Raw genomic sequence first — 15,816 nt, forward strand, 5'->3', positions numbered from 1 at the left:
TGCTGCTCTCTAGCTTCCACTGAGATTTCCTTTACCAATTTAATAAACACCAAAGGCTTATCTTGTTTCACCAGATTTGCCTTCCCAGTGCTTTCCTTAAACCACCAACACTGCAACTTCATGTGTCCTATTTATTACAGTGTAAATACCAGAGGTATTTTTTTTTACTTATTTTCTACCCCTTCTCATGGGTTTCCCTTTCTAAACTGTGGTAAGCTGCCTTTACTATCATCGGTAAGATCTCCTTTTCCTTGATTACCTGAGGATTTCTCTTTTTCTCCTTAATTTCTATCCCTTACAGTTTGAAATTGATGTTGGAAGCTAAACTTTGATTTATGAACTAACTCATAACCATCTGCCATTTCTGCTGCTCATCTTGCAGTTGTAACTGTTAGCTCTCCCACTACAGGAAATGAATTTTGAAATTCTCCAAAATAACAGTCTCTCTAAGAACATCATATGTCTGATCTACATTCAATGCCCTTATCCACCTATCAAAGTCTGTTTGATCCTTTCAAACTCTAGGTACGTTTGATCAGGTTCTCTCCTTAGATTCCTAAATGTTGTTTGTGGGCTTCTGTTGAACTTTAAAAGTTCATATATATTTAAGATGGTTTTTTTCACCTTATCATACTCTTCAGATAATGATGTAAACACCTCACTAGCCCTACCTTCCAACTTTGTTTGAATTAACAATATCCACATGGTCACTGGCTATATCATTTGTTTAGCCATTTTCTCAAGTTAACTGAAAAAGGCTTCTATGTCTTTCTCAAACTTTGGTAATGCTTTGATATATTTACACAGAGCCCCACCAGGCTTTGGCTATGATGGGTTTGCTCTCCATCACTACTCCTACCTTCGCAATTTTAAGTCGACTTTCCTCTTTCATTGACAATACTGAAATTCAAAACCTCTCACTTTCTCCATCTCTTACTTCCTTTCTTCTGCTAGAGCCATCCTTTCTTATGATTAAAAGCAGAGAAAAAAGCAAAAGTCAAACTGTGGATTTCTTTTTCTCTTTAATTTTCTTCTGCTAAGGCTAATCCTTTCTTTTTGTTCTGCTAGGGCTTTTTTTTCGCTTCTTCTTTCCCTCTTGCCATGGCCACTAATTCAAGCTGTTTCATTTACAATTTAATTTTAGCTAATTCCAATGATTCTAATTGCAATCCTGGCAACTGTAAATGCTGAGCTATTGCTGCAATTATCTCCCCTTTCCTCACAGACACAGGCAACTTCAACTTTAGCTTGCTTGCCAGCCAATTCTGAAAGCTTTGCCCTGTTCACTTTCTGTAAACCATTCAAAGTGTCTTTTTGCTCATCCAAGAAACTCATAGCATTACTGAAGGAGCCATTCTTACACAAGGAACATCTTATGTTTTATCTTATTTAAACCAACCGAATGCAACACCCAAAAGAAAACATCAACACTCACCACTCATTGTCTCTGAATACAATAATCTTAAACCCAATCTGGAATTGGAGATTTTGATCCTGACCAGAGCTGCAAATTTGTTCTGGACCAGACCAAACACCCTTCAAATATAGCAAGGAGATAGCCTAAATCTTAACTTTTATCTTATTTAAAGGCAAGTGTAAGGTACTGTGTTCAGATATAATTCGATTGGTCATGATGCTTGACTTTAAGCAAAACATACTTTATTCTTACACCCATTAAAATACAAACAAAAGAAAGAATGTGAATAAATTTCCCAATTGGGTTAAAATTAACAGAACAACAGATTATTTAACTAGTAAACAGCAATTGTTCCAATATAGTAATATACCATAAACACACCCTTGGCAAAGGCAAATCTAGTAAAATTGATTGACTCACATGCAATCTTTCTTCAGTCCAGGAGAAAAGAACACAAAGAGAAAATTCTGGCAGAGGGAGAGAACTCCAGTTTTGTGCTGGCAGAGAAGATGAAAACAGCTTCCATCATTAATTTCAAAACCCCCACAACAACTGCAAAGTAAACTAAACTCCTGGTTCTGTCGGAGCCTGACTCCACCTATTCATGCTGCTTCTATTATTATAACTTTAAAAAAAACCCCAACACCTCATAAGCTGTTTACATTATTGGCTTTGCAGAGACAAGTCTGTGCCTCTGGCTCAAAACCCCTTTTCAAAAAAAAATCCAGGATAAAATACATCTCTCAAAGCCATTGTATTGTTACAATAGCAAAATACCTAAATCAAGTAACTTGTGGGAACAGGAGATCTATATCTCAAGACTTTCTTAAAAAATTGTTGGGATTAGAATTGTTATGATGAGACCACACAGAAACTGATCACTTAGGTCAACTAGGCAGAATGGTCATATCCTACACAGGCCTTGTGCCATTCCATCTGCTTTTTCTCATTTGCATGTCTAGTTTCCTCTCGAAAACATCAAAACTGATCTCTCAATCACATCCTGTAGTAGCAAATTCTTCCAGGACCAAAAACATCTCTCCTTATTTCCCTACTGACTTTATTAGTAACTGTCTTACATTGACGGTTGCTCGTTTTACATTACATAAGTGGAAACACTCTCTTCAGATCTGTCCTGTCTCACTAATTTATAACTTAAAGACCTCCATCAGAATAGCTCTGAGTTTTATCCCAGTCAACTTTTTCTGACAAATTATAGTCTATCAGTTCTGGTACCAGCCCTTCTGCATTCTTTATACCAAGAAGACTAGAACTGTATATAATCCTCTAAGTGTGGTCTAACCAAGTTCTGTAAATTCTTTGCTTAAATTTTACATCTTTAAAATCTATATTGTTAGAAGTAAATTTCAGTTCTTGTTAGCATTTTTAAACAATTTATTTACCACAGAATTGTTTTCAATAAATTATTCAGCCATATTTCTAGGTTCTAGGTCCATTATTCTACCAGCACAGTATTTTACTTTGAGGCATCAATGATGCTGCTATTTTACCATGAAAATACAACAACTCATAGTTAGATATGTTAAAATTCATTTGGCTCAGTGGTTAGCACTGCTACCTCACAGCGCCGGGGATTCAGGTTCGATTTCAACCTCAGGGGACTGTGTGTGGAATTTGCACGTTCTTCCAATGTCTGCATGGGTTTTCTCCGGGTGTTGCGGTTTCCTCCCTCAGTCCAAAGATGTGCAGGTTAAGTGGATTGGCCATGCTAAACTATCCAGGGTTCAGAGATGTATAGGTAAGGGGCATTAGTCATGGGAAATGTAAAATGTATTATTTTACAAAGCAATGTCTCTCAGGTGGCAGTGTACATCGGGCAGTTGCCTCTTCAAAGAAAAGATCAACTAATAAAATTGAAGGAAGACCTTAGGGAGATTCCTTAATGCTTCTGCTGAATAGCAGGATGCTGTCATCACAATCTGTTGAGATCAACATGTTGTTCTAATGCTGATATCAATGAACTGTCCTCAACTTTCACCAGTTGTATAGTTTCCTTGTCTATTTAGCTAATGTATTGTATAAAACTGCTATCTCTTAATAAACATCTTAAAATTACTTACAAACAGTAGACAGTCTATTTTATGTGATGTGGACCTTAATCCTAAACCTTACACAGTCTAATCAAAACAAAGTTCAAGAATAGAAACTCAAAATGAATATGTTTCACTTAAAAATACTTAACTGTGCACACCAAATAATAATAGAACAGTTACAGCATAAGAGAATGTAATTGAGGGTATTGCAGTGCAGTGGTAGCGTCCGTGGCTCCAAAACAGTAGGTCTGTGTTCAAGTACTGCCTGCCTTGGAAGTGTACCATAACATATCCAAACAGGCTTTTTTTAAATGGAACTTAGATGAAAGTAATTTGGCTTCTTGTGCCTTTGTCTGCTCTCTACAAGAGCAACATGCTTAGTCCTAGTTCCATGTCTTTTCCCTGTAGCCCTACAAGTTTCTTCTGTTCAGATAACTGTCCAAATTTGAAAACTATAACTGAATTGGTTTCTTGAACTGTCCACCAGAAACTTTTTTTAAACAAACACCATAAATCAGTAACCTCTGGCTCTCCATCAACTGGAATGGTTTCTCCTACATTCACTATTGACATTCCTCATGGCTTTGAGTACCTTGATCAAATCAAAATATTGAGTAAGACTATGCATTGAGTTAGCAATTGTTGATATCATGAGAAAAACAAAGAAGCTGTATTGATGTTGGAACCTTTGTTTATCCACTCCATGATCAATATGTGTGTTTAAATGCTTTCATTCTGGCTGTGCAAATATAAGATCTCCTAAAATTACACATTAAATTATAGCAGCAACAAGCAAATTATGACCAATTTGCTGATAAAAGCCAATATTCAAAGGGAATCTCCATTGCCCTGGGCAGTTTCCAAAGATAATTACAGGACTTTGCGAAAATGAAGGTCTGTGAATTAGAATGAACTGAGGCTAATAGCTGTCGATGTTTGATCACTTGGATTTAAATTAATTGTCACTACAAGGGATAATGAATGTCAGAATAAGACATTAAAGTGAAAAAATGCAACTTATAATTAATTGCTCCAAAATGGAGGATATTTCCCCCATCTTATGAATGATCAAGTTTATTCTTATGAAGAGTAAGGTACAAAAAATTGCAATACAAGAAAGCAGTCATCAGCAAGGTACCAAGAATTGCAATTTGAATTTTTCTTCACCAATTAGTTCTAAAACAAACTATTTTCATTCTCTGAACAATCAAAAGAGTCCAAGTCGTGTTTTAAGTCCAAGTGGAGTTTGCACATTCCCCCGATGTCTGCATGGATTGCCTCCGGGTGTTCCAGTTTCCTCCCACAATCCAATGATGTGTAGTTTTGGTAAATTGGCCATGCTAAATTGCCCATAGTGTTCAGGGATGTGTAGGTTAGGTGCATTCGTCAGGGGTAATGTAAAGTAATAGGGTAGGGGAATGGGTCTGGTTGGGTTACTCTTCAGAGGGTTGGTGTGAACTTGTTGGGCCGAAGGGCCTCTTTACACACTATAGGGATTCTATTCTATTTAATTCTAAATATACTACAAAAACTTGTGTTACAAAATATAAATATACATGGATGACATATGCTGGTGCAGCACAAGTAACTTAGTTGGAAGATTTTTGCTAATGATTTTTAAAAAACCCAGCCCACATAATTACCTTCTAATTTAAGATCTTGTCCCCGAGCAAGACTTTTGTGGTCTTGATTAGAGGTCATTGATGGAACTATTAGTCTGACATGCTTGTATTATTTTTCATTGGGCTACCCAGCTGGACTTTAGATACGAGACTTAATGGTAAATGGAACCAAAGAGCAATCAACGGTGTGATTAAAATAGACTGAGTAGCAAGACAAGGAGTAAGAAGATACTGTGCTAAAATTTCAGTTATGAGGGAATTTAGTAGAATCTGAATTCAGGATCATTTCAATCAAATTTCTTTATTTAAAGAAGATTAGAGGAAGATTATAAAAGATATCCTAAAAATCACAATCAGCACAATTTTCACGACGCAGTTACTTACAATCTTGAGCTCAATTGCATTGCTTATTGCTCTGATAATAAATATACTACTAAAATTCAAATGCAAATTTGTGACAATTTACCACACGTATCAACTGGACAAACAGGATTGAGGCCTTCATAAAGCTGAGGTCTGATTTGGAGCAGCGTTTATATTGTCTGCAATTAACACTGTACCTCACAAATTTAATGTGTTAAGTTCAATTCTCAACTCCTCAGATTTTGTCCATGCACACACGCAGAAGGCCAGGACAACATTCAGACTTGGGCAGACATGGCAAGTAACATTAGTGCCACATAAGCATCAGGCAATGATAATCTTCAATGAAATGAAAATCAAAAAAGAAAAAAATCATATTGTTCTGAATCTGACACTATATTTTATCTTGGGGCTAATTTTCTAAAGCTTTAGCACAACTTCCTTCATTTTGGACTTTTTGCCTATATTTTTAAAGTCAGGGATCCAAATAAGAACTAGCAAACAGCCCACAGAAATATTAATTCACCATTTGAATACAGAACTGGCTCAAAGGTAGAAGACAGAGGGTGGTGGTGGAGGACTGCTTTTCAGACTGGAGGCCTATGACCAGTGGAATACCACAAGGATCAGTGCTGGGTTCACTATTTTTCGTCATTTATATAAATTACTTGGATGTGAGCTTAAGAGGTATAGTTAGTAAGTTTGCAGATGACACTAAAATTGGAGGTGTAATGGACAGCAAAGAAGGTTACCTCAGAGTACCATGGGATATTGATCTGATCAGCCAATGGGCTGAGGAGAGGCAAATGGAGTTTAATTTAGATAAATTTGAGAAGTTGCATTTTGGAAAAGCAAATCAGAGCAGGACCTTTACACTTAATGGTAAGGTCCTGGAGAGTGTTGCTGAACAAAGAGACCTTGGACTGCAGATTTATAGCTCCTTGAAAGTAGAGTCGCAGATAGATAGGATTGTGAAGAAGGCATTTGGTATGCTTTATGTTATTAGTCAGAGTATTGAGTATAGGAGTTGGGAGGCTATGTTGCGGCTGTACAGGATATTGGTTAGGCTACATTTGGAATATTGCGTGCAATTCTGGTCTCCTTTGTATTGGAAGGATGTTGTGAAACTTGAAAGGGTTCAGAAATAATTTACAAGGATAGGAGAGGTTGAATAGGCTGGGGATGTTTTCCCTGGAGCTTTGGAGGCTCAAGGGTGACCTTACGGAGGTTTCTAAAATCATGAGGGAAATGGATAGGGTAAATAGACACAAGTCTTTTCCCTGGAGTGGAGGAGTCCAGAGCTAGAGGGCATAGGTTTAGGGTGAGAGGGGTAAGTTATAAAAGGGACCCAAGGGGCAACCTTTTCACGCAGAGGGTGGTGCATGTATGGAATAAGCTGACAGAGGAAGTGGTGGAGGCTGGTACAATTGCAACATTTAAAAAGCACCTGGATGGTTATATGAATAGGTAGGGTTTGGAGGGTTATGGGCCAGGTGCTGGCAGATGGGACTAGATCAGGTTGGGATATCTGGTCGACATGGACGAGTTGGGCCAAAGGGTCTGGTTCTGTGCTGTACATCTCTATGACTCTCTATTAAATATGCTGGATTGAAGTTAGATTTTGCAATATTGACAATGAATACATTAACTTGTTCATTTGGAATTCCTTTATTTCATGTTTTAACAATGGCTTAAATGTGACACGAGTCAGTGACTTCATTAATAATATAGACCAAAGTATTTAATAGAGTTATAGAATTATAGAGGAACCTCGATTATCTGAATTGTGGATTATCTGTCAAGATTGCAAGGTCCCAATGCTTAGCTAAACTGTGTTAGCTGGCATTTGATCATCCGAACATTCGATTATCCGAACAAAATACTCCCTGCAGGCGTTGTTCGGATAATCGAGGTTCCTCTGTATACAGCACAGAAACAGGCCATTCAATCCAACCGTCTATGCTGATCTGATATCCTCAACTGATCTCGTGCCATTTGCCAGCAATTAACCCATAACTGAGTAGACTAGGATTATTTTGATTGGAATTTAGAAGAATGGGGGAGGGATCTTATAGAAACATATAAAGTTATGAAGGGAATAGATACAATAGAAGTAGAGAGGATGTTTCCACTGCCAGTGAAACTCGGACAAGAGGGCATAGCCTCAAAATTAAGGGGAGCAGATTTAGGACCAAATTGAGTTGCAGAGGGTTGTGAATCTGTAGAATCCCATGCCCAGTAAAGTTGTTGAGGTTTCTTCATTGAATGTTTTTAAAGCTAAGATAGATAATCTTTTGAACAGTAAAGGAGTTAAGAGTCATGATGAAAGAGCAGGTGAGTGGAGCTGAGGCCACGAAAATATCAGCCGTGATGGCCTACTCCTGATCCTATTTCTTATGTTCTTATGTAAACTCTTCATATTAAATGTAACTATCCAGATAGCTTTTAAGTGTAATTGTACCTGCCTCCACCAATTCCTCTCACAGCTTGTTCCATACATGCACCATACTGTGTGAAAAAGTTGCTCTTCAGGTCACTTCTAAATCTTTCCCATCTCACCTTAAACTTATGCCCTCTAGTTTAGAACTCCCCTATCCATGCCCCTCATAAAATACACATTTCCACCAAAATAAAATTCACAATGACTCCATAAATATAGAAGAACTAAGGAACAATAACAGTCACATCTTTGTTTCTAAATCACACATCCTGAATTTCTCAGTGAGCAAACTACAGCACATTTATACTGGACTGCAAAATTTGCACAACATGTGGTCCACTTTAACCTAATACCATCAAAATTGGCCTTTCTCCAATTTAGAACTTCAACTTCCATTTGCGCAGCACTTCCACCATGTATCACAGTTTGCTGATTGGGAACGTGCAGCATAGCAAATCAGAAACACAAAAATACCTCTAACATTCTGCAATGTAAGATACCTCAAGTATATATCACCTTGTAAATGCAACCAATGAAAGATTGTAATATATATTTCAGCACTAATGATCAGCCACATTTTATACCTGCTGTTATGTTACTTTCAGCATACGAACATTTCAAATCTAGTCCTAAAAGGTTTTAAAAACAAACTCCATTAGGATGTCCCCAACCAGCCTAAAATTATAGAAGTGTTACATCTAATTACTTTTACAAGACCTACCTGTAATCTTTAGTCAGTTAACCGTATCTACAATTCCAAACATCCCTTAGGCCGTGATAATATGCAAATTGCAATTTATGTCTCTCACCTCAGATTTTTCAGCATGTGCAATTATATATATGGAAATATGCAAAATTTCTTAATGTTTTGTTTTATTATCTTTTTCTACATTTATTCTATATGAAATGGATCATTTCTTCAATATGTTGTTGAGATATTGATTTTAAAAATATTTAAACTTACTGCAACAGAGATTCTCCCTAGCACATGCTCAGGGATTCTTCTATATACATCCAAAGAACCTCCTGAAGGAAATTGTAATGGAGGAGAAAAAACATGAATGTATACTAAATTAAGTTAATATTACTACAATTGTTGACCATAAGTTCTAAAATAAATTCTTATGACTTGATAGACTGGAGGACCCTATCTGTTTCAAGGTCAAGTACAACATCTAATTACTTAAGGTACTATTAATATTTTAAATACACCTTAAATAGTGTTAATATAGTAATTGGGGTTTAAATTCTAAATTACATCCAACAAATTGACATTCACAAAAGCAAATCATTTACAATTTGTTTTATCCATACCTCTAAATTGCAATGAAAATTTTGATTGTTACATCATTATTATTTGACAAAAGACATACATACCAATAAACTTGATGGTTATGAACAATACAAAATATTGTACTATTAAAATTCTGTTTGACTAGACAGGACTCTTTCAACAATGGAGGAATAAACAAGAGAAAAGTGACCCATTAGGAATAAAATTCCAAACTACTTCAGTGGAGGGAAAAGTCAGTCCAGAAGATGTGGTAGACATCGCTTTGCACACTAAAGGTGACTTAATATTAATCTTTTCCTGCAGGCTCCTGCAAAGCAGATTTTGCTCTGAGATAGTTTTTTAAAAAAAATCCTTTCATAAAAGTGGAGGTCACTGACAAGACAAGCATTTCTGCCCATACCTAATTGGCCTGGATCATTTTAGAGGGCAGTGAAGAGTCAGCAACATTGCTGTGGATCTAGAGTCACGTGCAAACCAAACCAGGTAAAGAGGCAGGTTTCCTTCCCTAAAGCTCATTAGCAAACAACTATTGATGATAGTTTCACCATTGTGGAATCAAATTTTCACTTCCAAATACTATTAACTGAATTTAAATTCCACCAGCTGCCATGGTAAGATTTGAACCTATATCTTCAGAGAATAAGCTTGGCCCCTCTGGATACCTAATCCAGTAACATTATTACTGCACCACCATAACATGATAATGATAATAGCACTTTTATTTCTAAGACTTCCTGGTTTTTATAATTTCTGGCCCATAAAAAATGCTATTCTAGTGATAATGGCACACCTTGCTCAGTATCGTATTAGTTTGTAGAATCAGAGCAGAATTCGTGTCAGCACCTATATATTATACCTCTAAGCTGAGTCATTTTCCATAGAAAAACAACCTCAAGCTGGGTCAAAAACAATGAAATCATACTCATAACATGGGTTACAGAATGTGGAATTATATCCTCAGTGTTGGCCAGTGACTGTGGAACCATAAAATAAATCTATACTTGTAGAACTATATCCCTGACATGGTCTAAGAGCTTCCTGACATGATGGAAGCACTGAGAAAACAGCATTATAAATATAGTTTTTGGCATTCCAAATACAGAAGCAACCAATGCAAGAAGTCAAATTATTTAGCTAGTTATACTGTTATTCATCTGGTATGACAATGCATGGACAAGCCTGGGTACTGATCTTTTGAGAAATCACACCTTTTTATATAAAATAGTTCTTCTTTTCCTTTTGTATACCAAGCACAGACATTCATACAGCCCTAACCAACTTGGCTGTTTTGTATCCATTGAAAATGCATTACATTCTATCAAGACATCACAAATCCTCTAAGCTAAATGCCAAATTGAAATGTTGCCTATTTGCCATCTAAATCGGGTTTCAGGAATAGTTCAAGTGCCATCAAATCTAGGTATATTCATAGATAAGCTGCAGGGCCAATGTGGATTTAAATGTAACAAGTTACTGCTGATAAGGTGAAATTTTTTTTTGCAGTCTGTTTCAATATAGACTCTGGGTTAGATTTCATTTCTCTAAAGCATTCTAAGCTGCTAAGAGTCTCATTCATTCCAGTTATAACTTACATACCCTAACAGAAAGGGCCATACCAAAACAGTAGTCAAATTTGCAGACTCCCAGTTTAAAAAAAAACCCACAGCAATTAATTCAAATTCATACAAAAAATTGATGCATTAAATAACCTACAAACTCACCATCCATGAATTCTGTACATATTGATATCCTGTTTTCCACAAAAAATGCTCCATAAAATCCTATTATATACGACGAATCACACTGTAAGCAGTCGAATGACCAAAAAAGATTAAGAATGAGTCTCACAATTGAACGAAGTAAAGCAAAAATTAGTACTCAAAAAAGCTGAAAAATTACCTTATAAAGAATTTCTAGCTCCGACATAATTTGTTTTTGAACTTCAAGTGTAATGTCTAAAGGAATAACCTGCAATAAAATAAATCAATACGTTATCATGTGCTAATTGACCAAATATTGCAACTTTATATCTTAACAATAAACAGAGATCACATCAGTTGTCAACAACCTACTATAAATATTTTTCTATATAAATTAGGAGCTGTGGATTACCAATCTTATTGAGAAACCATGACTAAAACATAAAAGCCAATCTTGCTTGACACTGTCAAGGTGTAATGAGTGTAAAGCTACTCAAAAGGCAATGGTTCAGAATCAAGGCTGTAAATTTACAAAGGTAAAGAAATCCCTTCTAAATTTCTAATCTACTCTTCTGAGAGCAGTGGGTCCCAGATGGTGACACATTCACTTCTAGATAAGGTTATGGGTTCAACCCATAGACCAGATTATATTATATAACCTAGGCTGACAACACAAGTAAAGAACTGAGAAAGTATAACATGTGAAGTTTCCAAGGTACTATTCAAAAAGTACTCCTCCTGTTCAAGATTACGCACACAAATAATAGCCACAAAAGAGACTGACAAGTCACTAGTGACAGATAGGATACTAGTCACTCCAATCTGAGAGATATAGCTCCTGCAGAATTCTACTATATTTGTCTTTATAATCTCCACACACAATAAAACTCAAAAAATATTAATTTGTGAGGGGGTTTAAATTATCGAGTTGTTTTCTTGATCACTCTCTACTTTGTCTCACAAAGTACAGTTCATGAAGTCCATGGAACTTTCTGTAAGAGCTCTTTATTTACAGCTGAATCTATATTGACATTCTCTTCACACTAGGTTAAAGCTTTGCTCCCTTTCAACACTATACTTATCTATGTGTCTCTGACATTTACATTACATCATTATACATTCATCTAGTGTCAATCACATGCCTCTAGGTCTTCCTTCAGTCTCAGACTTTACAGGGTGAGCCTCTGTTGTGCTCTGATCAATCTCCTTGATCTGTTCTGATTTCATTCTGAGTACTAGGATGTTCTGCACCCTTCTTTTAGTGTGAGAAGGTATCTTCGGTTGAGCTTCCTTCTTTTTCTGAGAAAGTTATAAGGTTTAATTAGTGTTTTGTTCAATGACTCAAATGCATGACCATTTCTTCTAATAATCCTAAATACTGTTTCAACTTTATATGATCTCAGTTGTTGCTTCCTTCTCTCTGTTGATGTCATTTACATATTTTTTTGCAAACTATAGCTTTGATAACACTAGTTCACCTCCATAACCGACTTTAGTACCTCTTTTTGCCTTGTGCATTGCCACCATATTTCGTTTTGTTTGACACTTAACCCCAATTAGTCTTCCAAAGTACAATCATTGGAGTCCAAGGGACTTTGTGCAAGAACTCTTTACCTACAGGGTGATCTATACTCATTCTTTTCATGCAAGGTGAACGTTTGCTCACTTTCAGTTTGTTTTACTTAATTATGTGATTGATATTATTATTCATATTTCTGATGTTTATCCCATTAACTCATATCAATGTCCTAAACAAATGGAGACATTTTAAAAGGTTTATTATTAACTTACATAGTACTTGCTACTGTATTTCTAAGGTTCTAGCAACCTTCTGGGACCTATGTGGTGAATCTTTAGGTGGAAAATTAAACAGAATCAAGAGGCTATCCGAAGAAAACACTGCTGACATGAATCAATTATCTCCAAGAATCATGTCTTGTGATCAGCAGCAGAATCAAAAGCTTTTCTTCTTTCAATTTATGGACGTTAAGGTTCAGAAGAGATTTGGAAAAGGTGAGGATTGCAGATGCTGGAAAAACATCAGGGCTCATCAGTTTGGGATTTCTGATAAGGGCTTATGCTCAAAATGCCGATTCTCCTGCGCCTTGGATGCTGCGTGACCTGCTGTGCTTTTCCAGCACCACATGCTCGACTTCAGAAGAGATTTGCCAGGATGTTGCTGGGAATGGAGGGTTTGAGCTACAATGAGAAACTGGATAAGCTGGGATTTCTTTTTTCACTGGAACGTAGGAGATTGACAGGTGACATTATAGAGGTTTATAAAATCATGAGGGCTGTAGATAAGGTGAATGGTCGGTATTTTTACCCGAGGGTGGGGTATTTCAAGACTAGGGAACATACTTTTAAAGTGAGAGGAGAAAGATTTGAAGAAAACAGGAGGTGCATTTTGTTTTAAACACAAAGTGGCTCGTGTGTGGAATGAATTTCCAGAAAAAGTGGAGGATGCAGGTACAGTTACAACATTTAAGAGACATTTAGATAAGTACATGAATAAGATATGTTGGGAGGGATATGAGTCAAGCACATGCAGGTGAGACTAGTTTAGTTTGGGATTATGATCAGATGGACTGGTTGGACCGAAGAGTCCGTTTCCGTGCTGTACGACCCAATGACTCCAAGTACTTGTTGCCCCAGCAAAGATCGACTAACCACATACGCGTACCTGAGCTTTTGTAATCTGTTTGATCTCATAAGTTCACCTACTAGACTTTTGGGAAATCGCTGAATTGAGTCTTGGTTAAAGTCTTGGGTAATAATGAAGTCACAATTCTTGAACTTTGCTTGAGAACAACTTAGGAAATGTATGAAATACTCTGTTAACATTTTCATTCAGAGCCAAAGGAAAGACACAACAAAAAAAGATTTAAATCTACATTTTAATGCATGCTGAATTAAGATGACTGCAATAATCTGTGCATTTTTCACCTGTACTTTAGAACCCAGGGACTGTTAGGTTAACTAATTGCAATCAGCCTCAGATTTTTATATAACACTATATTAGTATAAAGGCAAATTTATTGCAAAGGAATTACAATAAAGCTGTTATCTGACTGCACTTTCCATCCCTATTGCAAAAAATACAAATGCTATAAAGAAACAGTTCATATGATCAAGCCATTCAGCTCCTCAAGCATGCTCTGCCATTTATAAAGTCATGGTTGACCTGATTGTTACCTCAAAATCAGATTCTCACTTGTCCCTAACAACGTTTCACTTCCTTGCTTACTAAGAATCTATCCTTCTCCTTAAAAATATTTGAAGACTCTTCTTTTTAAGGAAGAGAGATCCTTTCTAAGAAAAAAATTGATTTTCTGTGTTAAATAGCCCTTTATTTTTAAACAGTAACCTCCAATTCTAGATTCTTCCACAAGAGAAATATCCTCTTATAGCTATCTCATCAAGAATCCTCAGGAAATTATATATTCTAATCAAATCACCTCTTACTCTTAGCAAGTTTTGAGAAGATTTGTAGCTTTGGTTGAGGTTCTGGGGTGTAGGTTTGCTTGCTGAGCTGGGAGGTTCATTTCCAGATGTTTTATTACCCTACTAGGTAACGTTTTCAGTGGGCCTCAGGCAAAGCAGTGTACATGATTCCTGCTTTCTATTTATATGCTTGGGTTTCTTTGGTTTGGTGATGTTATTTCCTGTGATGTCATTTCCTGTTCTTTTACTCTCTTACTTTCTATACTCCAGCAGATGTAAACCTAACCCTATCCAATTTTCCTCATGAGGCAACCTGCTATTCAAGTAATTAGAATAGTAAACCTTCTCTGAACTGCCTCCAATGCATTTATATGTTTCCTTAAATAAGTTATAACCAATGTATTCAGTATTTCAAATATGGTCTCACCAATGCCCAGTCTAGTCCAAGCATAAACCTCCTACTTACGTATTCAATTAATTATGACATTTTCAAATAAACATTAGCTTTCCTAATTACTTGTTGGGCATGAATGGTAGTTGTTTGTGACTGGCATATGAGAACACCCAAATCCCTTTATCTTCCAGTTCTGTAATTTATCACCATTTAGTTAACACGCTTTGCTTTGTTCTTCTTGCCAAAATGGACAATTTCCCATTTTCCATTATTTTCCACTTGTCACATCTTTGCTCACTCACTTAATCTATCTATATTCTTTGTAGCATCCTTATGTCATTTTTACAACTTAGTTTCCTATCGTGGACATATGGCTATAACTCAAGAATAAGAAAGGAGCAATCACTATGATAGTTTTTTTTAAACAAAAGCCTCCCAGTAGCCAGCGGGAGATGGAATAGATATGTAAGCAGATCATGGAAAGATGTAAAAACAGGGTTGTTGTAGTGGGTTATTTAAATTTCCCTAATATTGACTGGGAGTCCCTTAGTGCCAGATGCTTAGACGGGAAGAATTTAGTCGGTGCATCTAGGACAGTTTCTTGAAACAATATTAGGGAAGGGCCATATTGGATCTTGAATTAGGAATGTTCCTGGCCAGATGATCAAGTTTCAATGGGGGAGAATTTTGAGAACAGTGATCATAATTCCCTAAGCTTTCAGATAGTTTTGGATAAGGAGAAGACTGGTCCTCAGGTGAAAGTGATAAACTTGAGGAAGGCCAATTACAACAGTATTAACACGAACTGGAGAAATTAGATTGGGGTGGGTCTTTGAGAATAAATCCACATCTAACATGTAGGAGTCTTTAAAGACTGGTTATCAGAATTCAGGATAAGCACGTTCCTGTGAGGATGAAGATATGGATGGTAATTTTGGGAACCCTGGATTAACAACAGACATTGAAAGATTAGTCAAGAAGAAAAAGGAAATATAAGTAAGGTTTAGGGAACAGAAATCAGACAAGGCCCTTGAAGAATATAAAGGAAGCAGGAAACAACATAAAGATCGAATTAGGAGCTAAAATGG

General features: G+C 36.5%; 1 protein-coding gene across 3 annotated transcripts in view; it reads right to left on the reverse strand.

Annotated features, from left to right (window-relative positions):
* map2k5 (mitogen-activated protein kinase kinase 5) overlaps nt 1-15,816 on the reverse strand; it is a 385,015-nt gene that overhangs the window by 165,882 nt on the left and 203,317 nt on the right. For all 3 annotated transcript variants that reach the window (XM_072565277.1, XM_072565276.1, XM_072565278.1), the window contains exons 10-12: nt 11,090-11,158; nt 10,912-10,993; nt 8,861-8,922 (exon numbers count right to left, since the gene is read on the reverse strand). In XM_072565277.1, coding sequence (XP_072421378.1) covers nt 8,861-8,922; nt 10,912-10,993; nt 11,090-11,158 — 213 coding nt within the window. The remainder of the gene's footprint in view (nt 1-8,860; nt 8,923-10,911; nt 10,994-11,089; nt 11,159-15,816) is intronic.

Source organism: Chiloscyllium punctatum, chromosome 48 (genome assembly GCF_047496795.1).
Source record: "Chiloscyllium punctatum isolate Juve2018m chromosome 48, sChiPun1.3, whole genome shotgun sequence".
Lineage (NCBI taxonomy): Eukaryota > Metazoa > Chordata > Chondrichthyes > Orectolobiformes > Hemiscylliidae > Chiloscyllium > Chiloscyllium punctatum.